The 25,877-nt window shown below is 41.3% G+C and overlaps 1 protein-coding gene across 3 annotated transcripts in view; it reads left to right on the top strand.

Annotated features, from left to right (window-relative positions):
* Positions 1 to 3,676: 3,676 nt before the first annotated feature.
* GSK3B (glycogen synthase kinase 3 beta) overlaps positions 3,677 to 25,877 on the top strand; it is a 167,498-nt gene continuing 145,297 nt past the window's right edge. Inside the window, exon 1 of one of the 3 annotated variants that reach the window (XM_058661949.1) lies at positions 3,677 to 5,312. In XM_058661949.1, coding sequence (XP_058517932.1) covers positions 5,225 to 5,312 — 88 coding nt within the window. In that variant the 5' untranslated portion in view covers positions 3,677 to 5,224. The remainder of the gene's footprint in view (positions 5,313 to 25,877) is intronic. The other 2 variants (XM_004577874.4, XM_004577875.2) reach the window with 2 other exon arrangements.

Genomic DNA, 25,877 nt, shown 5'->3' with positions numbered 1-25,877 from the left:
CAGGGTAGCCTACGCACTATACATCTTATTTGAAAGACAAAGGGGCAGAGAGGGAGAGACTGAGATTTTGCTGCTGTTGTGTAGCCTGTTTGATTTATCCTGATTATTTAAAATATAGTGATAAAACTATAACCCCAAAATGTGCCAAGTTAAAGTCTTCAATTGTAACTGAGAGGACTAGAACTGTACCCTGTGGATGGTGGCAAGTTAGGAAGCCAGAGAGCTTCCTCCACAGTGGCAGAGCAGCGACCCAAGGAGTCGAACTTGAGGGAGCCTCTGGCCAGAAGGAGACAGAGATCTACTCCTGGCCTAGTCAGAAGCCCAGAAGAGCCATACGGTGGAGGAGGCAGGGCCAGGAGAGCACCATTTCCTGGGGAAGAGAGGTACCCTACTAGAGAAGAAGCCTGCCCCAGAATAGTGGTGGGGCCAGAGCAGGATGCCCTTCAAAAAATGTATTTGAGGCAGAAGGACATATACCCAAAGATAGCTAGCCAGACATACAGAGAACACCTATTCCTACTGGTTCCTTCCCAACTCTTTGCATCTCATGGAATATGACTCTAATTATCTGGATCATACAGTCAGTATTGTACTAAATTTTGAAGATCAGTAATCAACAAATAACATTGGCTTGGGTCTGGTGCAGTAGCCTAGCAGCTAAAGTCTTCGCTTTGCATGTGCTGGGATCTCATATGGGTACTGGTTCTAATCCCAGCGACCCTGCTTCCCATTCAGCTTCCTGGGAGAGGAGTCAAGCATGGCCTAAGGTCTTGGGACCCTGCACCTGCATGGAAAACCCAGGGCAGGGGGCTCCATGCTTTGGCTTCAGATTGGCTCAGCTCAGCTCTGGTTGTTGTGGCTGCTTGGGAAGTGAATCAACAGACGGAAGATCTTCCTCTCTGTCTTTCCTCCTCTCTGTATATCTGACTTTCAATAAAAATAAAATAAATCTTTAAACAAAACAAACATTGGCTTAATAAGGGACGTGCCTGGAAGACTTTCTGATGGAAATGGTTCAATGTGGCTTCAACAAAATAACGTGTACCTCAAAGTCTCTGGGTTGCTTTATTACCCTACAGGAGCCTGTGCTGTGGTACAGCAAGTTAAGGTGAGACTTGCAACACTGGCATCTCTACTGGAAGGCTGGCTCAAGTTCAGGCTGCTCCACTTTCAAGGCAGCTCCCTGTTAATACACCTGGAAAGGTACTTGGGCTCCTGCCACCCATGTGGGAGACCAGATTGCGCACCCCGACTGCTGCCTTCAGTCTAACCCAGCTCTGGCTGTTGGGATCACCTGAGTGCATCAGCAAATGGAGAATCTGTCTCTCATTGTTATTCAACCTTAAGTAAATTAATAATAATAACAGATCACAAAACACAAGAACCTGCCTACATTTTTTTCCAGTTTCAATTAAAAATGCAACTAAGTGCTTTTGAGCAAGTCATTTGATGATTATTATCATTTGCAATTTCCTCTTTTGTAAAACAGAACAAGAATTTTTCTGCTTTAATGGGCTGGTATGAGGACCAAATGATATAATACATGCCTGAAGAACTTCCTCAGTTGCAAAATGCTATGCAATTGCTTATGATTATTTTAAATTTAAATGAGTTATGCATAAAGAAATTGAGAATACTCATATACTATAAATAGTAAATATTAAGTATTAAAATTATTTTAAATTTATAAGTGGTTGAACTGCATGTGGGAGGGTAAAGAGTGGCCTGAGAGTTGGAGAAACAACTACAGAATGCTGGTTTCAACAATTCTCTATTTTCTCCATAAACTTATCCCTCAAGTTCCAATTTTAAACTGGAACACATCCCTTTTTTTACTTTTCTCCCTATAAAAATTCCCCTTTTAAACAGCATCAGTTCAAAATATCCCAAGGCAGGAACAGCAAAACTAATCATAACCTTAAGGTGGACTATTTTTGTATTAATAAATAAACAGCTATGTTTATTCTTTGTATAACTTAAACATTTGTTATTTATTTTCCCACTGCCCTAAGTGGGAGCAGGAATGGGGGAAGCACCGAAAAAGCAGGCGGGATTTAAAGCTTTGTCTCCCGGCACATCAGGAACCAGTGGCAAAGGTCTTTCTTAACGGTATAGGCAGGCATGATCAAGATGACACGCTGCCAAGCACCAAGTTTGCTTTTAACATTCTTTACCTTCCCCCATGGCATCCAGTGACCTCATGTGCTCTTTTAATTGCAAAGAATGAGTCTCTACTGCTCTTGGGCTATTAAAAAAATGCAACCTCAGGTTTGAGATTATAGAGTGATTGCCTATTGGCCATTCGGCTAGCAGGATTTTGAAATGCTGGTTACCAACACTTCATATTGCCATCTTCCCTTTCATTCCCCATTGTCTTACGCAGTGCCAGTCTAACTAATTTGTTTTACTTGTCTGGCTCCTGTGTACACCTGAGTTCAGCAAGCCCTATCTAGACTGCTCCTGTTTCCCATCAAAGCTTACTTTGTTCAGTTCGAAGCCCTTCATTAGTTTTTCAAAGCAGTAGCTAGGTAATCTGATCAAGTATGGGTTCTTTAACATGTGCTTTCTGGAGATAGCATCTTAACAGAAAGGGATGACTCCGCAGGTGGAAGCCACAGGCACCCGCAGGATTACAGTGGGGATGGCAACGCACCCTTCTACCTTCCCTGCTATTGCACTGTAGCCCCACCTTCCTGGTCCCTGGCAGAACAGACACGGTTTCTGTGGGAAGCTTTCTGAAATACCGCCTTTACAATTCACTCTAGCTCCCAGAAATCCAGAGCTAATATGGGGCGCTTCAGACTCCCCAATTCCTCAGAGGCTTCAGGATATCCCACTTCATCGCATTTCTTCCTCACCTGCTTTTGGGGCCCGTTTTGCCCTGGATGGTCGCGCCCTAGAAGCGCGCGCATCCAGCATGAGCTCATCTTTCGGGGGCGTTTCCAGAAAGCCCGGCCGCCAGACCCCATTCGATCAATGGCCCGGTGGGCAGGCAGATGCGAGGCGCGGCGCGGCCGCCCACAGTCGCATCCTCTCTAAGCTTTGTTCCTACTTTATCCCGAGAGTTCACACCTCGCCGGGGAGACCCTTTATCCCATCTGGCCCTTTCAGGAAAGACGCCGACGAGACTCGGCGTGCGCGATGTGGGACTGAGGGAAACCTTGGGCGGACTGAGGGAAACCTTGGGCGGGCCGAGGGCGCCGCGCCCCGCCGACAGCCTGTGGTGGGCGGGGAGAGCCCCAGGACCCTCGGCTCGGCGGAGCGCGCCTCAGACGCCAACCCTGGCGACCGCAGCAGTTTCGCTCCGCCGCCTCAGGACTAGCGCTTCCTATCTGCGGTTTCCACACCGGCCGGGAGCAGCCGCAGGAGAGCACGACGCCTAGGCGGCCACGACCCGGGCGAGCGGCTCTCGGCTCCCGGGGCCGCCACCGGAGGCCGAAGGCCAATCACGCTGCAGCTAGGTCTTGCGATTGGACAGCACTGAGGGCCGATTGGCCGCCGCCGCGGGTTTCGGTCGGCCTCCCTTTTCCTTTGGCCATCCCTCCACCTCCAAAGCTGGGGGCCAATGAGACGGCGCCTTATACACGTCCTCCCTCCGTTTTCCGGGCCCCACCTTGCAGAGGGAGGAGTCGTTCTGACTGGCCAGATGTCCTCGGAAGCCCCCTGCCCTTCACCAATCACTCAGGGAGGTACACGCCCAGCAGAACTGTCCAGCCAATGACGAAGCAGCCCCAGCTCGCGACCCTGCAGCTCCACCAGCGACTCTGGGTTTCTCTGTCCTTAACTCTTTAAGGCTTTTCCGTGAGGGCTGACGACTGTGATTGGCCGCTGTGACCGTCGTCGAATTTGTCCTCCGGCCAGCCCAAGAAAAGGCGCAGCCATCTCCTGCCTGTTCGGATACCCTCGGCCCTTTCCGCTCTGGAGGCGTGGCTTCCCGAGGACACTTTCTATTGGCTCCTGACGGCGATCGGCTTTTTCCGGGAGGAGCCGCAGACACACGACGCCCGTGATTGGCTCCGTTCTGGCTTCGGCTCCGCAGCCGAAGCGGACGGGCGTTGGGCTCGGCCGGCGATTCCCAGACGCCTGTTACGCGGGCGGCGGGGCGCGGGGCGCGGGGCGGTGCAGGGCTGGGTGGGGGAGGAAGGAGGGGGAGGACGAGGAGGAGGAGGGAGCGCGAGAGGGCAGGGGAGGGGGCAGGCGCTAGGCGGCTGCGCAGACGGCGCTCCTCACACAGAGCAGCCCCCGACCCGGGCGAATGCGGGCTTGTGCCGCCGCCGCCGCCGCCGCCGCTGCCGCCGCCCGGGCCGAGTGACAAAGGAAGGAAGGAAGGAAGCGAGGAGGAGCCGGTCCCGCAGTCGCTGACAGGGCTCCGGACACTTCCTCAGCGGACACCGAGCAGAGAGGCGTGGGGCGTGAGGGGCGGCCGCGCTGGTGCTGTGGTCGGGGGAGGGGTCCCCGAGGGACGGAAGCGGTTGCCGGGTTCCCATGTCCCCGGCGTATGGGGAGCAGTCGAGGAGCCGCTGCCTGGGATCTGAAGGGAGCTGCCTCCGCCGCCGCCGCCGCCATGGCCGCTGGATACAGCCGCCGCCTGCAGCTGCTCCTGGCGCAATGAGGAGAGGAGCCGCCGCCACCGCCCGCCTCTGACTGACTCGCGACTCTGCCGCCCTCCAGCCCGCCGGGCCCCCGCCGTCAGGCCGGATCCCGCCGCTGCCGGAGCCACAGCGTTTCCCGTCGCATCTCCCTCTCCCTCCCTCCTTCCCATCCCCCCCCTCTTCTAGCGTGAGACTCGTGATCCTTCCGCCGCTTCCCTTCTTCATTGACTCGGAAAAAAAATCCCCGAGGAAAATATAATCTTCAAAGTGCTTATTTTCAATCAAGTATTTGTCACTGTTTCACAGGGTTTTTTTTTTAAGGATCTCTTCCCCCCCCCCTTTTTTTTGCCTTCCCAGCAAAGAGAGGGGAAAGGACTGTTTTTTTCTCCAGCCCCAAATCATCTATATGATAAATATCCGCACCGATCTGTCTTTGAAGATACATCGTTCGTGCTTTTTAATTTTTTTTAATATTGCTATACAAAAGGAGTGAAAGGCCAAGAGGACGAAGTCTTTTTTTTTTCTTGTGGGAGAACTTAATGCTGCATTTATCATTAACCTAACGTCCCAAAATAAAACAAAAGGAAGAAAAGGAGAAAGGAAGGAAAAGGTGATTCGGGAAGAGCGTGATCATGTCAGGGCGGCCCAGGACCACCTCCTTTGCGGAGAGCTGCAAGCCAGTGCAGCAGCCTTCAGCTTTTGGCAGCATGAAAGTTAGCAGTGAGTACTGATTTTCTTTTACACCCCTTCTCCTACTCACCCCCGGAAACCCAGGAACCTCGAGATCCCAGGACCTTGACGCGCTAGACCTCTTGCTAGAGCATTCAGCAGGGCTAATGGAAAAGGGCAAAAGCTGTCTGGAGGGGAGGGTGAGGCAGCTCCCTGTTCTCCCATGCCCCCTCCCCTCCTGCTCGTTCACCTTGGGTTGCGAGCATGATTTTTATATGCACGGTTGGGTTGGAAACCTGTCTCACGCTTCCCTAACTATGGCTGGTCACCTTTATGCGGTGCGTGAGTGTTGAAATGGTGATGGGAGTGCTCCCTTGACCCGCCTTTGGAATAAGGAGGATAAACCATTATGTGCATTTGCACAGTGCCTCACGGAGGGAGGACATTCTGATTAGCTCGGGTCTCGGGGGTTATCACGGCTTTGTATGCTTGATAGAGACATTAGATGTCCCAGGCTCCAAACGTTTCTCTCCAGCCAGTGTCACCCGCCAGAGTATTTGTTCTTAACCTGGGGATGAACTTGGCTCACTAGCCAGCCTTGGCGATGGGAGGTGGTCACTGCGCCCTCCAGTTGGAAGGGGCTGATGGGAATGGATAAATATCCCGCAGCAGGAGCATCTCCGAGTGCATTGTCTCCAATTAGATAAGTGGTTTAATCTGTTGTCTCTAACTTAACCTTCCTGTTTTGGCATCACCAATTTGTTGTCATGTAATATATGTTTAATCAAAAGGTAATTTGGAAGTAGGACCAAGTTTTGATTGAGGTGTGTATTTGTCTTAAAGCCCGATAACTAAGTTGAATGTTAATTGTGATTGAATCATTGTCATTTCAGTTCGATCCTGAGGTGCTATTACATTTGTTATTTGTTGAAATCTTCGGGAGTACAGAGGATTCCTTTTTAGGAATACTTAAAATACTCTTGTATCAGTTTTCCTCACGTTTAGATAAGACTGTGGATGTAGTTGTACGAAGTGTAGATTTAGTCTTTAGCATCAAAGCCTTGGCCGAAGGCTGTGGTCCTGGGAATAGTGGGGGCTCTTTGAGTTGTGCCCTGGGGGGGGGGGGTGTTACCAAACTACTTTTGTCCTGGATTTGTGCTGCAAAGGCTCTTTCCTTGAGGCGTTTGTTATATTAAGTATCCGATGAGCCAGCAGATCCCTGTTTATGGAGGGGTTTTTGTGGTATTTAATAGCAGGTTGTTTAAATGTACTTGCAGAATTTGGCAAAAGTGTCTATATTGTTTCCTTGTTCTCTGAGAAAGGGGCATGAAGAGGGCAACGACAGACTGATTTGTTGCCTAGAGGAGATAAGAGTACTGAAGAGTCTTAAGAAGCAGATTTTATTTGGGGAAATTGATGATATCCTTAAGCAGCATAAAATGTTTACTTTTAATTAAACTGGAGATTCTAATTCATTTTGGCTGGGCAAGATAGTCCAAGGTAATAACCGAATGGGAGATTATTTTTTTCCCCAGTGACTAGCTAGTGGAGAATGCAGAGTATGTGAAGAGGCAAGCTGATTGTGCATCTTTCAGGCAAGGATCAACCTTTCTAAACCCTTCTCGGGGTCATCTGGAAAGGATATTTTATTCTGAGGTAGTATTTAATTATGATGAAGCTGTATTGTAATAGCTAATGAAGAGCCTCTTGTAATACTGAAATGTTTTACATCTTGAGAATATAGTTTAAAAACACTGAAAGTCAATTTTAGGAATGTGGTTATTAGGTGTGTTTCAGATATCTATAATGCTAAATTTGGGACTTTTCATTTTGTTTCTAGGATTTTCTTTGAGAACAACTCCTTAATTCTTTCTAGCATACGTGTTGTTCAGGAATGGTGTGATTTTTGTAAAGTACGTAGATTCAAATGTTTAATTTTTTGACCATGTTCAATTTAATATTTGAAAAATTGGAATTAAATTTGTTGCTGATAATGTGTTTTTGACAAACTTAGCTCTAGAGGCATTTGGCAGAAAGCAGGATTGTTAAGCATTTGCTGGGGTGCTAGTGTTCTTGGTACCCCTGTTCAGAATAGAAGTACATATGAAACTGTAGTGCTTGGTTTCAGAAAACTTACCAGTTAGCAGAGAAGCAAGTTATGGGAAAAATTAAGCAAACAGTGGCATTATGACTGCAGGATTATAAAATACAAATTGAATCCTTTGTTCAGAGGGACAAAGACTAAAGGAGTGAGACACACTTTTGAGAGGGAAGATTTCCTGCCGAGAAGGTGTGTGTTAGGACAGGTGTTGAGGAAGGCTACCCAACTTGAATTGGTGTAGCAGTGTGAAAGATTCTGGCCAAAAGGATTTGAGGGCAGAGATGGTGAGCTTTTTGCATGGCAGGCCATAAGCAAGCTGGTAAATCTGAACTAAAGGACCCAAGGAAGAAAATAAGAGGCAGAATCTGAGAAATGTTGGAGGCATAGCAGACAGAGATCTGAACAGGATTTTAAAAAAACTTTGAGAGACAGAGTGATAAGGATCTTGTTTGCTGCTTTGCTATGGAATGCTTGCAACAACGAGGGCGGGAGTAGGCCTAAGGCAGGAGTTTGGAACTGTCTCCCCCTGTGTGGTAGAAACCCAAGTACTTGAGCCTTCTGCCGCCTCCTGGGGTGTGCATTAGCAGGAAGCCAGGGAGCCAAGACTGGGACTGGCAGTGGGATGTTAGCAGTGCTGAAACACAAACCCCTAAACAAAGTGTCTGAGGAGGATTTGGGCAGCCGAGTTGAATTACAATAGCTATTAGAGTCCTTTAGGGAGATGTTAGGGTATGCTGTGAGCATGAGGGCATAAAATAAACTGTGAAAATGGGATGAAAGGAACAGATTTGAGAGATGGTGTGAGTGAAGAACTGGCAGGACTTTGGGTTGGACTGAGGGGGACTATTTGTGAACCAGTCAGGAGTTAAAAATAAATTCTGAGGTTATTGGTCTGGAGGACTTGACCGCTGAGTTACATTGTTAATTGTAATGGGAAAATTGAGAAATTACTGAGATGGAAGGGTAGATGAGTTAACTTTTAAAAAATTTCATATACAATAGGTTGCTTCGAAATTCAACAGACAGCAGTTAGTTATTGGCAATGCTATGTAACTCCAGTCTAAAATTGCAGTTTCTAATTTTTCTATACCTAAAAATGTTGGATTTATTTTTAGGAGCATTGATCTAGTTTTTATTTCAGTGTGTTTCATTAAAATCTTAAAAAATAATTTTATATTTGAGGGCTCACACAAAACCAAGATATAATAGCTTCATGATAACTTACATGAAAATTAATATAGTTTTGAAAAAAAAGTGACTTTAATAATTTAAATAGTTTTTAAAATTTGTTTTATTTTTTGTTTGAAAGATTTATAGAGAGAAGGAGTGACAGGGAGAGGCCTTCTGTCTTTTAATTTATTCCCCAAATGGCCTTTGCGGCAGAAGCTGGGTTGGCCCAAAGTTTGGACTAGCTTTTTCCAGATCTCCCACGTGGGTTCAAGGGTTCAAGAACTTGAGCCATCCTCTGCTGCTTTCTCAGGCCATAAGGAGGGAGCTGGATTGGAAGTGGAGCAGCCAGGACACAAATTGATGCTTCTAAGGGATTCCAGTATAGCAAGTCAGGATTAACTTGTTCAGCCACTGTGCCAGCCCCTTAAATAGCTCTTAATTTAATTTGTTACATGCTTAAAACTTATTAATAAATTCTGATTATTTTTGAGTAAACTTTGCATTAAAAATAATACCGCTACTAAATTTGTTGCATGTGAAGATGTTTGCAGAAAGTGCAAGTTGATTCTTCTAAAAAGATTTATTTATATTTTTATTGGGAAGGCAGAGTTACGGAGAGGAGAGACAGAAAGAAAGATCTTCCATCCACTGGCTCACTCCCCAAGTGGCTGCAATGGCCAGAGCAGAGCTAATCTGAAGCCAGGAGCCAGGAGCTTCTTCCAGGTCTCCTGCGTGGGCTCAGGGTCCCAAGGCTTTGGGCTGTCCTTGACTGCTTTCCCAGGCCACAAGCAGGGAGCTGGATGGGAAGTGGAGTAGTAACACTATTATAGGATCCCAGCATTCCAAAAAGCAGCTTCACCTGTCATTCGTGCCACAATGTGTAGGCACAGGTAAAACTTTCTTAGATTAGAAATTTTACCAGCAAGCCCCACTTTGGCAGTTGAGCAACAGCCTGAAGTGCTGGCATCCCCTGTGGGTGTGCTTTCTGTCCAGGCTGCTCCACTTTTGATCTGTGTCCCTGCACTTTTGATCTCTCTTGCCTGGGAAAGCAGCAAAGTGATGACATAGGTGTTTGAGCTCCTGCACATAAGACCTGGAGGAAGCTCCTGGCTTCTAGCTGGCCCAGACTTGGTCATTGTGGCCCTTTGGGGAGTGAATCAGTGGATGGAAGGTTTCTCTTTACTTGTCCTTTTTTTCTCCGTGGGACATTTAGCATCGCTTTCTGGCTAATTTGATGGTGGGAGTGAAAAAGGTAATTTTGCACAATTTCAAGAATAAAAGCATTTTTATGGTTCCTGAATTTTTTTAAAAAGCATTTTATGGTTCAGGCAAAGAGGAGAGACACACGAAGAGGGACCTCTTCCATCTGCTGGTTTACTTACCAAATGGCTGCTTGTCTGAAGCCAGGAACCAGAAATTTCTTTTCAAGTCTCCCATGTGGGCACAGGGGTCCAAGCCCTTTGGGCCATGTTCTGGTGCTTTCCCAGGCACATTAGCAGTGGAACTGGATGGGAAGTTGGGCAGCCGGGACTCGAACCAGCACCCATATAGGATGCTGGCACTGTAGGTGGAGGCTTAGCTTGCTATACCATGTTGCCAGCTTCTGCTTCATGGATTTTAAAGTAAAGGTTGCATTTTTTGCTCTTGCTTTCAGTTATACACATATTCCTTGGTACAAATTATTTTGAAATTTGTTGGATGTAACATGGAAATATACATAATAATCTTTGTGAATAGAAGAGCAAGGCAAAACTTGAGTAAAGTTAAAGGAGCACTATTGTTTCTGAAAGTTTCCTACCACTAAACTTAAATAAAGAATATTCTGTTTTAATAATTATTACTGAATTTTGTTTTAGTGGTTTTTTTTAAAAGCATGTACATACTGCACAGTTATTCCAGTGTATAACTTGTATCTGTTAGTTCTTTGAAATTAGTTCCAGCACGCATGATAACTTAGTATTTAGTCACATATACTGGAAGAATTGTATGAGATTTCTGGGAAGGCCCAAGACAACCCTTAAAAAAAAAAAATCAGGTCTGTGATGTAGTGAGTAAAGCCTTTGCCTGTGACACCTTCATCTGCTCTGGGTATTGGTGTTTCTCACCTACTCAGCTTCCCAACCACCTCACTGCTAAAGGTCTGGGAAGAGTAGCACAAGATGGCCCACTTCCTGGGCCTTGCTGCGCATGTGGGAGAACTGGAAGAAACTGCTGACTCTGTTTTGGCCTGGCTCTCAGCTGTTGTAGCACTAGAGAGTGAACCAGCAGGTGGAGGATCCGTCTTTTACCTCTGTCTCTTCCTCTTTTCCTCTTTTCCTCTTTTCTGGGTAACTCCAAATTTCATAAATAAGTAAACCTTAACAAAAAATATTGCTAAGCCAGCAGAAGGAGAAAAATAAATAATATGTTTTGTTTTATCTCATCAGTATTATTTACTATTACATGTTATTGATTGCTCATAAGTAAATACTATATATGAGGTAATGTTAGAATGCAGTTTTCCACATTTTATCATAGATTATTTCTTTGTCTCTCTCTTTTTTCTTTGCTTCTACATCTCTCTTCCTGTCAATTGTGAAATGTTTTATCCCTCCTTTGGAAATTAGGCATGAAAGTCCATGGAAGTATTTCTTTTTTGTTATCTATAACCTGTTAGTCAATTATATTGAACATCTATTATGTTTCAAACTTGAGTCCTACCTCTCCTTTTCCCCAAAGAGAGCAGCTTACATTAGTGTGGAATTGGCATTACTTGGTGGTTGACAGTCTCAACCAGCATCTGCTGAGCAGTTGGTGTGTGCTGGCAAACGGAAGCTATGCTTTGGTTTTAGGTGGGTCTTTAGGTTTTTATTAACACTTCAGCATTATTTGATACACTGTTCTAATTCATCCAATTGTTTGCTTCTTTTTTTTTTTTTAAAGATGTATTCATTGTATTACAGCCAGATATACAGAGAGGAGGAGAGACAGAGAGGAAGATCTTCCGTCCGATGATTCACTCCCCAAGTGAGCTGCAACGGGCCGATGCGCGCTGATCCGAAGCCGGGAACCTGGAACCTCTTCCGGGTCTCCCACGTGGGTGCAGTGTCCCAATGCATTGGGCCGTCCTTCGACTGCTTTCCCAGGCCACAGGCAGGGAGCTGGATGGGAAGTGGAGCTGCCGGGATTAGAACCTGCGCCCATATGGGATCCCGGCACATTCAAGGCGAGGACTTTAGCCGCTAGGCCACGCCGCCGGGCCCAGTTGTTTGCTTCTTAAAACCCACAAATCAGAAGGGAATGAGTAGTTATTGATATTAAGCATTATGCCTACTAAAGAGAATAGATGAATGATTTAGGAAAATAATAAATTGTGACTACTTAGTATATTGTTAACGCAGCTTCAGGGGCAATAACTCTGATAATTATTAAACATGTTCATCTAGAGAAGATTAAATTATACTAACTGTTTTAAAAGGGCCAAGAGTAGGGTTCTGCAGTGACTTCACTGCATCAGACATTCTCTAATTTGTTGGTCACTGAAGTGATGAGGAAGAGAACTGGGTTGTCTCTGATTGACCAACTTGTAGTTGGATTTCAGTAACCTGGACAAAGGTACCAAAGTCTCTTTAGTGTGCTAGCCCAGGATATTGTTACAAGTCTGTCTTTATTGGTAATCTACATTTATTACTCAGCAATAGTGTTTTATCTGTAGTAAGGTTTGTTGGTCTTGTTTTTTTCTCCTTTGTACTTATGGAATTCAAGTTTAGATTTTGATCTGCCTATACCTTCTGTTTGTGGAATGCTTAGAAGTACCTGTGTGGAGTCACTTAATCTTTCCTAATAAATTATGAATAGCTATTTAGAGGGTAACATTACCCAATATACTTATGGGAGTAGCTAGAACTGAAAAGCTAGATTTCTTAATTGGTTATGTTGAAGCAAAAGGATGGTCACAGCAAAATAGTTGTGCTTTGGCAGTTTTTTTTTTTTTTTCAAACAGGCTTACTTGGCTGATGTAACTAAAAGGGTTGTGTATTTATAAGATTTTTTTTAAGGAAGGCTAGCCTATTTTTAAATGACACTTGCTACTTTTTATATAAAATATAAAATAGTGAATTCTTTTTAGTTGATTAACAACTTTCTTCACAATTTACTGAGTTGAGAGTCAAATAAATTGTTAATGGCTTAGTGCTTTGAATTTGTGGAGACTACACCTAAAGAGGTAGATTTGGAGTTATACTTGGAATCAGAGTAACAGTATTTCACATATATTAGCTGATCTATTGGAATTTAAAAACTGCTACATTATACTCATTTAAATTCTGAAGAAAAGGGGAAATCTTTGAATTGAAAAGTTTCAATAAAACATGTAATTATGTGTTTATGTAGGAGTGAAGTATGTCATTTTATATGATAAAATACCACACTGAAATTATTTAGGTTTTATGTTAGGCAGTTACTTACTTAGCTTATTTGCATATTTTGGTTTAAATTTAAAAATATCATAGGCAGTGATTGAAAATTTAAAAGGTAGTTATTGAAGTTTCCTTCCTCTCCCAATCTGTAATTACTACTTTGTTTTTCTGGAGAAACATTGCAATTTAAGTATCCTTCCATGGATTTTCTTAATGCTTATAGAGTAGTGATTGCTACATGGACTTGTATTTTGTGTGTACATGCCTGACACGATACTTCTTTTAGCAGAAGAGTGTTGGGATTACAGCAAAACTTATATCAATTATTATGTTGCTGCTTTTGACTAATAGATTACTCTGTGAGTTAGATGAAGAGTAAGTGCAAAGAGTTCCTGTTTTGGCAATTGGAGAGAAAATGTAATATTTTTAACCAGTGAAGCCTTGGTAGCACATTTACAATGTATTCAACTGTGTAGTTATGAAATCGTATTGCCAAGTGGATATTAGCCTTGTTCTAGTTCTTGGAAATGCCTGCTTAATTCATGCTAAAGGAAAAGACAAAAGACAGTGTATTTTTTTGTGTTTTTGCATTTAACTTTCCCTATGTGTACATCTTAGAGAGAAGACCTGTTCTCTTGAGAGATCAGAGGCGCAGAGTGCGTCAGTATCCGTGAAGCCTGTGCCTTTTACCTCTTTAAGAGCGCACGGTTTCATTCTGCTTCTAAACTAAGCATTCTTAGTCTTCAGAACATATTTAATTAGTTTTATAAAATGATAGTATTATGATTGAAAAATGCAAGAAGGTTTACAATGGAAATGAATGTTCTGCCCTTAGTCCTGCTTCTCAGAAGCAACCCTAATTATACAAGCTTTTCTCTATTAGGTTCCTATTTTTCATCTTGCCATTATGGTGGAAATGATCTCCTTTTTGCTGTCATGCTAGTATAATTATATCACTATTTTGAGTCAAACTATTATTTAAGTATTTGATATCTGGACACTGAATAATCTTTTTGAAAAGATTTATTTATTTGAAAGGCAGCATTAAAGAGAGGGAGAGAAAAATATCTTTTATCTCCTGGTTCACTCCCCAAAAGGCTGCAAGAGCTGAATTTGGGGCATTCTGAAGCCAAGAGCCAGGAGCTGCTTCTCAGTCTCCTGAGTGGTTGCATGGGCCAAGGCACTTGGGCCATGCTCTGCTGCTTTCCTAGGCTCATTAGCAGGGAGCTGGATCAGAAGTGGAGCAGTTGGGGGCTCAAACTGACACCCATATGGGATTCTAGCACTATAGGCAGTGGGCTTACCTGCTGTACCACAGCAGCAACCTCTAAATAATATTCTTAGTACAGGTAAGTAGTACACAATGATCACATTCTTTTAAAAAACAGATTGAGATATATTTCACCATAAATTCATTCATTTAAAGTACACATTTTAGTACTTTCAGAGAGTTGTGCAACCATTACCACAATTTTAGTCTACTTCTATCACCCCAAAAAGAAACCTTGTACTCATTAGCAGTCATTCCCTGACTTCCACTTTTTCCCAGCTCTAGTAACCTGTAATCTCTCTGTCTCTTCAGATTTATTTGTTCTGGACATTTCATATAAATAGATTTATGCAATATGTGGTCTTCATATGTCTGGCTTCCTCTTAGCATAGTGTGTTCAAGTTTCTTCCATATTGTAGGATGTATGAGTACTTCTTTTTTTATTGCCAAGTAATATATCACAGAATGAAAATACCATGTTTTATACATTTATCAACTGATGGACCTTTGGGTTACCTCTGCCTCTCTCATTTAAAAATATTCCAGAGATGTGTGTGTAAGTGTGTGAAGAGACAGGAAAGTCTTGGATCAACTGGTTCATTCCTTAGGTTGCAAAAGCACAGGATAGCCAGTAGTCAGGAGCTCCATCTTGTCTTGTGCAAGAGTGGGCCCAAGTACTTGGCTGCTTCCTGGCATGTATCAGTGGGAAACTGGGTTCAAAGTAATCAGGACTTGAAGCAGGCACTGTGATATGGAATATAGGCGTGAAAATGATAGTTAAACCTGGGATTTCTGTCTCATTGTCAGGAAATAATAGCAGAGAGAGATGCTTCTCTGGTGCTTTGCACTGAGTGGCTGTGAGCTCTTTCAGTTTCTGAATGAACAAAAGTTCAGGTGGTAAATTGCATTGGTTGTTGTCTGTACCTTGGAAACATGGAGCATGTGCAGCTACTACAGTGCCCAAGCCCTTGCATACCTTCTAGGATTTCATTTAGAGTGGATGAAGATTAAAGAGAGATGGTGAAACCTGAAAAGTTCCTTTTTTTTCACCAGCAAGAGTAGGGATAAGATAGACAGTAGTTGAATATGAATAGTCTTTTCCATCACAGATATACTTAGGCCTATGTAATCGTTCTGTTGTGGAACCGTGAAAACTTTGTTTTTTGCAGAATCTGGGTATATAAAATGGTATGTTTGATATACTGGTGCATATTAGTGTTGCAATTCTAGAGTTTTCCCAGAGAGTAAGGTATTAATAAGCAATATGGACTCTGTTGCTAAGTAATACAGCTTCCTAACTAGCTGCGAAGTATGGCCGTCTGTCATTTGCTTTTGGGAAATAAACTGGTTTGTACAGATCAACATAGTATTTGCTTCTGCATCTGATTGTGTACTTGATTAGGTGTTTGGCCTAGCGTGCAGTTCTTAAATACGGATGGGAAGATTTTCTGTGTAAAACAAATCCTTGCTGTGCCCTTAATTGAACCAAGAGGAGTTATTAAAGAACAGGGTTTAGTTCTGTCTAAACTGAACTGAACAAACAGGGCAAACTTCTATTGTGATACATTTGAGACCTTTGGATTATACACATGCTTGCATGAAGAGTGCTGCTTAGGTGAACTTGAAGGCACTATTTGGTTAATGCATTAGCTTAATTCAAGGAGGGAGTCAAAGTGTGAAGTTTTGCTTGCTTCAGTCTTTATTAATTCCTCTGGCCACTTGCATTGATTTTTTTTGTTGTTGCTTCATTGTATAAAACATTTATACAATGATTCTCTCTAGTTGCTATTTAGTGAGTAATGAATATTAAAATAAAACCAGAAATTTAAGAATTTGAGTCTTAAAAATAGAGAATAAATTGTAATATGCAATTTCTTGTTTTTTCTTTGAAATGTTTTTCTGATCTTTGAAGGTACTTAAGTATTAATAGGAAAGATTGATCTTTAGTTTTCATGATTTGGATAAAATTGAAAATTAAGGAGTTAAATATCAGTTTACAAATAAAATCTCATGGTGATAACAGAATTCAGAAACAGTATAATCAGCTCTCATCCTCTGTAATGCCTGCCGTTTGCAATTAAGGGCCCACGTACAGATTTTCATTGTAATAATTAACATTTCATACATTTCTAACAAAGATGATTTTATGAACTTTCCGCTTTCCTTTTTTTTGTGTAACTGGAAGCCTAGTGGGGAAAATACTGTTTTCTATTAACCTTATAATAAGAAACCCCGTTTTTCACACAGTTGGAATTTTTGGATAGTGCTTGTACACTATTACAAGTGTAATAATAATATTACAATTATTATACCTCTATTATGAGATCTTATTGAACTACTGCCCATTGTATTTTATTTCTTAGTAAGAGAAACCTAATATTATGAGGAAAAGGCTAAGATACCATGTTAGGGAAGAGGAGAAGGAAAAGAAAAAATTGAGACAAGTCCAACATCTTTGTATTGTATTGATGAGCTCCCCACTCCACAGGGAAAACTTCACTGTAATCTAAGCTGCTTTTTGAGTGAAGTTTGATATTCTCTTTTGGTTTCTGTAGCTTTTTTGCCTGTTTTTGACTTTGTAAGGCAGTTCTGGTTTTCTCTGTGATCAGGTTTTATAGTTTAGGCAAGTTACTAGCTTTATAATTTCATCTTCCCTGTCCAGAAGTGACAGTAATGCCTACCTTTCTGAATGATGGTGAAACTTACAGCAGTTAATTATACGTGTAAGGTGCTTAACATTGTGTCCTGACATTGATCTTAGCTACTAAACATCAGTCTTCACAGCTTGAGATGGAGTGATTTTCCTGGGGTACCTTTTCTAGTCTGTCCTGACCAGGCCATTTTAAAGGAGCGGCTTGCAGCACCTCCTTGCTTTGTCATTAAAGTTAGGGAGGGAAGAGTGAGTCACCAGTTTCTTCTTTTCCATTTCCATATCTCTTCTCTCTTTTTCTTTCCACTTAGCTATCATTTGGTACTGAATTTGGTACTGCAATTGAAATTATTCCAGGAGAATTATTTTCATTAAACATTATTTTTAGACAACCTGGCACTCCCAAACATACGATGAATGTTTTTTCCATATTTAAAAATTTAAAATTATTTGTAAATTAAGTTTTTCTCGTTTTTTTTTTTTAATTGGAAAGTCATATTCTACAGAGAGAAGGAGAGACAGAGAGGATCTTCATCTGCTGATTCATTCTCTAAGTGACTGTAATGGCTAGAGCTGCACCGATCCAAAGCCAGGAGCTTGTTCCAGGTTTCCCATGTGGGTGCAGAGTCCCAAGGCTTTGGGCCATCCTTGTCTGCTTTGCTAGGCCACAAGTAGGGAGCTGGATGGGAAGTGGAACCCACAGGATAAGAACCAACACCCATATGGCATCCCAGCACATGCAGGCGAGCACCTTAGCCACTATGTGCCAAGCCCTTCTAAATTAATTTTTAAAGTTTAATTTAAAAATTAAAATTACTTTGAGAGGTGGGAAGGGGAGAGAGAGTACAAGTGATGGAGAGTGAGCACTAGTATCCGCTGATTGACTCTCCAAATGTGGCCTGCAGTGGTCTAGGCTTGAAATTGAAATTGAGAAAGTGCAAAAACCATCTGTGTCTGCTACATGTACGTGGCCGTGACCCACTTACCTGAGTCATCACTAATGTCTCCTAAGCTCCCTATTATCCGGAAGGTGGAGACAGGAGAGGAGTTGTTGCTGGTTTTTGAACTCGAGTACTTTGCTGCAGGCAAAAGGCATGCCCTCTCAGTTATTAAGAAAGTTTCCATGATACTAAACAATTTTATTTGTCTACATTTTGTCACTTTCCATTACCCAGGAGGAGCTTCTTTGGAAATGGAAAAGTTTATTTAAGTTTACAAATTGAGGTTGTACGATAGGACAGCCAGCCCCAAGGTCCAGTGTCTGTTGGAGGATGAATGTGACTGTTGAGACAAAAAGATTAATGTGGTTTGGCAGGTTAGAAGAGACAGTGAACCTGTCCAAATTTAAACTTAAATAATCAAACTACCTTTGGAGAATGCACCTCCAGAGACCAAAGGCCTTCCACTGGTCCCAAGTCTCAGATGCCACTCTTGATATGGGATGTGGATCTTGTGGCTCAGTGCTTGATCTGTGGGAAGATACACCATTAGTAATGTTTCACAGTCTAATTTTGTTTCAGGGCCTAGGATTGTAAGATTTTCCTTTTTTAAACTTTTTAAAGTATTATACTTAAGAGTTCCTTTATGCTTGAAATCTTGAACAATAAATTTTTTGTTGTATTATTTGTAAGTATATAGAATGATACTGTTAGCTTGATGTTATTGTAAAAATGTTTATTGAAAAAATAAAAAGAAATGTTGATTGAAAATGTTTTCAAGAATTCTTTTAAACTTAAAATTTAGTGGGGGACTCTATAGTCAAATTGCTTTTTAAAATCTTTTGAAAAAGATTATCATTGGGCCTGGCACAATGGCTCAATGGTTAAATTTTCACCTTTCCAGCATCAGGGTCACACATGGGCACCAGTTTGGGTCCTGGCTGCTCCACTTCCCATCCAGCTCCTTGCTTGTGCCCTGGGAAAGCAGTCGAGGATAGCCCCAACCTTTGGAACCCTGTACCTGTGTGGGAGACTCAGAAGAAGTTTCTGGCCCCTAGCTTCAGGTTGGCTCTGCTCTGGCCATTGTGGCCATTTGGGGAGTGAACCAGCAGACAGATCTTTCTCTCCTCTGTAAATCTGCCTTTCCAATGAAAATAAATAAATCTCTAAGAATTTTCTCATTGAGCTATAAATTTGGTGTATAGTTAAAATAATTTTAATGTCAACTTATACCTTTTTTAAAAATTTTGTTTTACAATTATAAGAAGTGCTTACATGACTGCAAAGTTAAGATGAGATAAATCAGCAGTTGGCTTTTATCTTCTTCCAAATAGATAGCATGTGGCTTAGCTTTTGGTTATTTTAAAAATATGCATGTGCATATTCATTCATATTTCTTTCCCCTTCTGTATAAAATCTGTTTTGTATCTTAATTATTTGTTATTTGTCCATTTTTAACTTTAGAAGTCTAGAGATCACTGAGCCATATGTGAAGGTATTTGTACCTGTTTTATTCTGCATTGTTTTTGTTTTTTAAGCAGTTCTATTTTCGTGGGCATTAATGTTAACACAGGAACATTTTGATGAGACTGGGTGCTGAGTTCTTGCTATGACTGTAACTTTAAAGTGTGTATTTTTATTTTTATCGTAAAGCTGTTTTACCAGATACTCTAAATAATATGGAAATGTATACAATAAATAAGTTTCTTTTTATAGGCTCATTTTTCTGTGTCTCATTCTCTAGAAGTTATCACTAGTAAGTTGGTTAAAGGCATTTTTTAGATTTGTAAAACACTTACATATTGTAAATTTTTTTTAGGTAAAACTGGGATATATCATGCATATTCTGTAACTTGAGTTATTTATTTTTTTTAAGATTTATTTTATTTTTATTGCAAAGTCAGATATACAGAGAGGAGGAGAGAAGAGACAGGAAGATCTTCCATTTGATAGTTCATTCCCCAAGTGACCCTAACGGCCGGTGCTGTGCCGATCCGAAGCCAGGAACCAGGAACTTCCTCCAGGTCTCCCACGCGGGTGCAGGGTCCCAAGGCTTTGGGCCATCCTCCACTGTTTTCCCAGGCCACAAGCAGGAAAATGGATGGGAAGTGGAGCTGCCGGGATTAGAACTGGCACCCATATGGGATCTGAGCACGTTGAAGGCGAGGACTTTAGCCACTAGGCCACGCTGCCAGGCCCTGTAACTTGATTTATAAAATGTATTTCGTTGGGCTTTAGTTTTGGATAATGAAACTAAGTTTCTGGAAAAAAAAAAAAAAAACAGCTCAAAGACATGATTCTTTGATTTTTTTCTCAGTCTTTAGTATTAGGTATGTTGGGTATGTGTGTTTGGATGTATGTATGTGCTTTCTAAATATTCTAATTTTGTAATCATTGCTCTGCAATGCAGAAAGTGGTGTTTGCAACTGTCTCCCTATGTACTTTTTCTGAAGACTTAAGCTTGCATTTGATAAGATACTGAGAAAAATTTTTTCTATTATGATTTAATAGTAAAAGTAAGTCCAAATAAAATTGAAAGATTTCTGTGGACCATCAGAGTTTAACGTAATTTCCTTAAAAGCAGGAAAAAGCCTTTCTTGTCTTGTTCATTATTGGGTGTTTAGCACCTAGGACAGCAACTGGCTTCTCATTCTTCCATTTTTTGTTACTTGTTTTGTTTTGCCATGTAAATTGTATCTGGATCACCATTCTGTGTTCTTTTTTCATCTGTCAGTATATCATGAATTTTCCTATGCTGATGCTTTCATATCTACTGAATGTGTTACTGGAGATACTATGGTTACATAATTAGCTAGTTTAAATTTTAAAATTATTTGTTTGAATGTGGACTGGAGATACTATGGTTATATAATTAGCTAGTTTAAATTTTAAAGTTACCTGTTTGAAAGTGGGACACGCACACACACATACACACACACACACTCATACACATATACACTGAGACTGGTAGACTGCTAGCTCCTTTCTGCTGATTCTTTCTCCAAATGCCTGCCAATATTTTGGGCTGAGGCTGAAGCTTTGAGTGGGGAGCTCAATCCAGGTCTCCCATGTGTTGCAGGAACCCGGTTACTTGGGCCATCACTGCTGCCTCCCAGGGGCTGCATTAGCAGGAGTTGGAGGTGAACGAGGAGGCCAAACTTGGGACTCCAAAGTACAAGACAAGACATCTTAACTGCTAGACTCGGTGGCCCCCACCCCGCCCAATATGTTTAAACTTTACTTTTAATGTCTTTGGCATTAGTGTTTTTAAATATTAGTGGAAGATAACAAATAGAGAGTTGTAATGGAGTAAGAATGTAACTGTATACATTCATGAAGCAGATGTCTTGTGTAGAATGGTGACAGATGGAACTTGGCTTAAAAATGCAATATATGATTGTTCTCAGTACAACTATTAGAATAATTCATTTTAAAACATTTCTGAAAAGCAGTTCACATAAAGGATGAAAGTAGTCAATATGTGAAAGAATATTCAGCTTAGTATCTATGTAATTGAAGAGGCAAAAACAAAATAAGGTGTTTTGTTCCCCAGTCAGATTTTCATTGGGTGCAATGATGATGTATTGCTGAAAAATAATGTCTGTGTATTCCTTCAGGGTGCACTTGAGTAAAGCTTTAAAGATTCTAGTTCAGGGACTTTTTTAAAGAATAAGTTAAGAGTGTGTCTGCAATTTAGGTATACTTGGACAGTTATGATTAGTTTAGTTCTGGGACTATGAATAATAATAATACAGTCATTTCTCTAATCCTGGGAAATTGGTTGCAGGTACCTCTGGGCAAATGAAAATCTCTGTTTCCTGAAGATTCATTTGTATAAAATTCTGTCACGTTTGCATGTGACTACACACATCATTTTGTGCTTTAAATATTTCTAAATCAAAATTTTATATCTAATATAAATACCATGCAATACATACGGAATAATGACAAGGAATAAGTCTACAGTATGGATGTCGTTTTTTGGTAAAGATTTATCTATTATTTAGTTGAAACACAGAGTTACAGAGAGGAAGAGGGAAATACAAAGAGAGCTTCCATCCACTGGCTCACTTCTCAGGTGACCACAATAGTCAGTGCTGGCCAGGCCAAAGTCAGGCGCCTGGAGCTTCATCCAGGTGCAGGGGCCCAAGCACTTGGGCCGTCTGCTGCTGCTTCTCCAGGGGCACTTGGAACAGCTGGATTTGAAGTGGTGCCCAGATGGGATACCAGCATTGTAGGTGGCAGCTTCACTCAGTATGCCACAACAACTGTTCCCCGTGCAATTTATTTGCAGATGTTTTCAATCTCAGGTTGGTTTAATCCGTGGACACTGAACTCATGGATGCAGAGAGCCAATGCACTTCAAAATAACTTCCTTTGTGTTAAATCATACATGCCTTAATACTCAAACTAAATAGTTTGAGTTTTTTTATACAGCAGAATTAAAATGATGATTCATGAAAACAGCAGATTTCAAAGGACTATGTGATTTCAGTGACTGCAACAAAATCTAGGGAATAACCTGTAAGAATATTCTCCACAATATTTTTTCAGTTACTCAAATTACAGAATTTTTTTGAGTGTACATATTGTTTAAGGAAATGTGAGTTTTTAAAAATTGTTCATTTTTAAATTTAGCTTTGTTTCATATATATATATATATATATATTTTTTTTTTTTAAATTATTTTATTTCAGGGAAAAACCAACCCACCTGGCTCCGACCTCCTGGCTGGCCAATGGGCCTGAGCCACCTGACCCGAGCCCTGCCACCTGGGATCCCACCCCTGGGGCTAACTGGCCCCCTCCAGCTCTGAACACTCTGCTTAGTCCTTCAGACCCAAGCCCCGCCCTTGGGACAAACTGACCCACCTGGCTCCGAGCACATGGCAGAACCCCTGAGCCAGAACCTCCAGACCTGAACCCTGTCCGGGAACAAACTGATTTACCTCACTCTGAGCCTGTGGGTGGCCAAGGGGCCCCAGTCACCCCATCCAAGCTCTGCTGCCTGGGAGCTCACTCCTGGGGCTAACTGGTTCCCATTGGCTCAGGCCTTCAAAAAATGACTTGATTTTGCAAAAGGATTTACTACAGGATTCTTTATAAACAATCTGACTTCGAAGTACCTTTAAAATAGAATTCCCCTAGTAACAACTTAAATCTGTAAATAACTCTTGCTGAGTACAAACATAGGGATTAAAGTGACATATACTTGTATGGTCTTTGCTTTTTGATAATTTTCAGAAATGGGATGCAGAGACAGAGTTGAGGGGAACAGCTCATGTGAGAGCTCACATGCGCTGGTTCATTCACATTTGTGGTTAGGCTAAGGCCTCAGTGAGAAAGGAAATCCAATTTTCCAGCTCGGTGACAGCAACCCCATTGTCTGAGGCATCAATCACTGTCTGCTTGGATCTGAGTTGGGGGGTAGGTGAAGCTGGAGCTTGGTCTTTATCACTGGGCTCATTTCTGATTATTGGTCTCTTTCCTGATCATTTTTTCATTGTATGTAAGTTACTAATTTGAGAAATCTCAGTGAAACGGAGAAGGGTGAGAAGGATATGCATAATTCTGTTAACATATTGCTTCTTAAAAGGAATGAGAAAATAAGGGAACTGGAGAAATTTGCATGAGGTTTATGTTTTTTGCTGCCATTTTCTGTTACTAAAAATGGGAAAAGTGGAAAGTTAAGCTTAAACATCCAAAAGTTGAAGCCTGACAATGGCAAAATGGCAGAATGATAATAATAATATTTAATATTAATATTAATATTTGTGGTTACAGACAGTGAGTTTCACCAAAAATAAATGAATGGACTTGCAGTATTTTCACAATATCATAGTCAAATTTTTTCTCTTTCCCAGTAGTAACTTAGCAACTCTTATAATGTTTCATTTTGTTTTAAAAAATATTTAAAACACTCATTATCCGAAAGTCTGAGATACAGGTGTGTGAGAGAAAGGAATAACTCACGTTTTGGCTCACTTCCTAAATGGTGGTTTTAGAGTTTGTTGAGGGAATAATGACCAGACCAGGCTGAAGATAGGATCCCGGTGTTCAGTCCAGTTACCCGTGTGGGGAGCACTGATTCGACTCCCTGAGCCATCCTCTGCTGCCTCCCTGCCTGCACTTAAGCAGGATGTTGAAACTGGGAGCAGAACCAGGATGCAAACCCAGGCCCTTCTTCCATACGGGGCGCAGGTGTCCCAAGCTGGCCTAAGGCCTGCCCTATTTCTTTCAAATCACCTATCTTATATTCTGTTGTGCTCCTACCTTTAGGATGAGTTGAAAAAATTAGGTCACCATATAACTGTTACTGAATCGGATCTATCTACAACTAGAACCTGTTAGTTTTAGGTAGTTTCATTTTTAAGTGTTTTTTAGTGAAGTTTTAACTCCTTTGATCCTAGACTTCATTTCCCTTCTCTGCTTTTTTCATTTTAATATTTGCAATATTAATTAAAGATAATTTACTTCTGTTTACTGTTCTCTCCTTCCCACCTTTATGTAAACTCGTAGGAGTGCAGGGATTTTTATTTCTTTATAAGTTTGTTATGTTTTCCTAAGTTTTGAGTAAATGCCTAGCACCTGATGAGGTTTTAATAAATGTTTTAGAATAAATGAGTAATGGACACTAAGTATTTGCAGAAGGATTAAATATTCTATTTGGTTGATGGAGTGAAGTTTTTTTTAAAGATTTATTTATTTTTATTGGAAAGGCAGATCTGGCACTTGATAGATATTCCTGAAGTATTGCTCAATGAATGCAAAAAAAAGTCTGATTGGTCTGTGGAGGAATAAAAGGAAAAAAATGGTACTGTCTTGCTGTGAGATTCTGACCTAATGGGCATGGCTTTTTTGGTAAGGAATTTGGGCTGTGATCTCAGAGCTCTCTTGCTTTCTAATGCTTCCTTGCTCTCACTGGTGGTAAGATCCTCCCAATGACTTTGTGTATGTGCAACTGAAGTGAGTACATGCCCAGTGACTTTTTAAGTATATTCCTTTGGAAACGACAAGTTGTGAGAAAGTGTGCTTGATGAGACTTGCTGTAGGATTGCTTCTTTGGAATCAAAACTTGCTGAATGTTACTTAGTGCCACAGCTTTGTGTGTAGACTTTTAGATTTGAGTGATAATAAAATACATTATCAGAGAGCTTGTTAGCTGTTCGATGACCTCCACATTTATTTATTCAACACTTATGGCCAAGTATATGCTAAACACTTGTTATACTACTGAAGGTACAAAAATCAAGAGCATACTTAGTAACGAATCAAACATAAAATTGTTTGTTTTGTAATACTGTTTCTAGGATTGTTTTCTAAAAGGTAAGAAAGTTTATGTTCCTGGATATTTTGGTTTTGCTTTAATTTAAATTGAAAGTGAATATGAGCAGTTATTTGTTTAGATTGTGTGTAGTCAAGAGTGTACTTTAACTACCAAATTTCTTTTGAGCCAGAGTTTGTATTGATGGTTCTTTGTGATAGAGTGAGCATTTACTAGTACTCTTTTGCAGGATACTGTGATTGTAAATCTTTATTTATTTCTTCTTTTCATGATTTATTTGTTTATATGAAAATAACAGAGGGAGAGACAGAGGTCTTCCATCCTTTGGTTCAGCTGCCATTTGACCGTAGTAGCCAGGTCTGGGTCAGGCAGAGGCCAAGAGAACTGCAGCCTGCTCAGTCACAGGAGTGGCAGGGTTCCAAGCACTTTGTGCATCTTCTGCTTCCTTCCTAAGTATATTGGATGGATGCTGGATCAGAAATGGAGCAAGTCTATACCACGATGCCAGACCCCAAATCTTACAGTCTGGGATTTTTAACATAGTCTTCATAAGAATTCTGGTAGAAATTACTCGTATTTTACAAATAGAAAAATTGTAGAGAGGTTAAATCATTTGATTAAGATTCACAGCTTGTGAGTTATGATTTTAAAAAAGGTTTCTTTGATGCCACGGTCCTTTACAATCTTGTGACTCTTGCCAAATCATCAGACTATCTTATCCATATGGTGGAATGATGTAATATTTTCTGCCATCTTCTTGATGGACTTTTGTTTCCAGGTTTTTTATTTGCAATGATGTGCAATTC

Source organism: Ochotona princeps, chromosome 3, assembly GCF_030435755.1.
Source record: "Ochotona princeps isolate mOchPri1 chromosome 3, mOchPri1.hap1, whole genome shotgun sequence".
In the NCBI taxonomy this organism is placed as follows: domain Eukaryota; kingdom Metazoa; phylum Chordata; class Mammalia; order Lagomorpha; family Ochotonidae; genus Ochotona; species Ochotona princeps.
The sequence above is the reverse complement of the archived record's forward strand: the minus strand, read 5'-3'. Positions and strand labels throughout refer to the sequence as shown.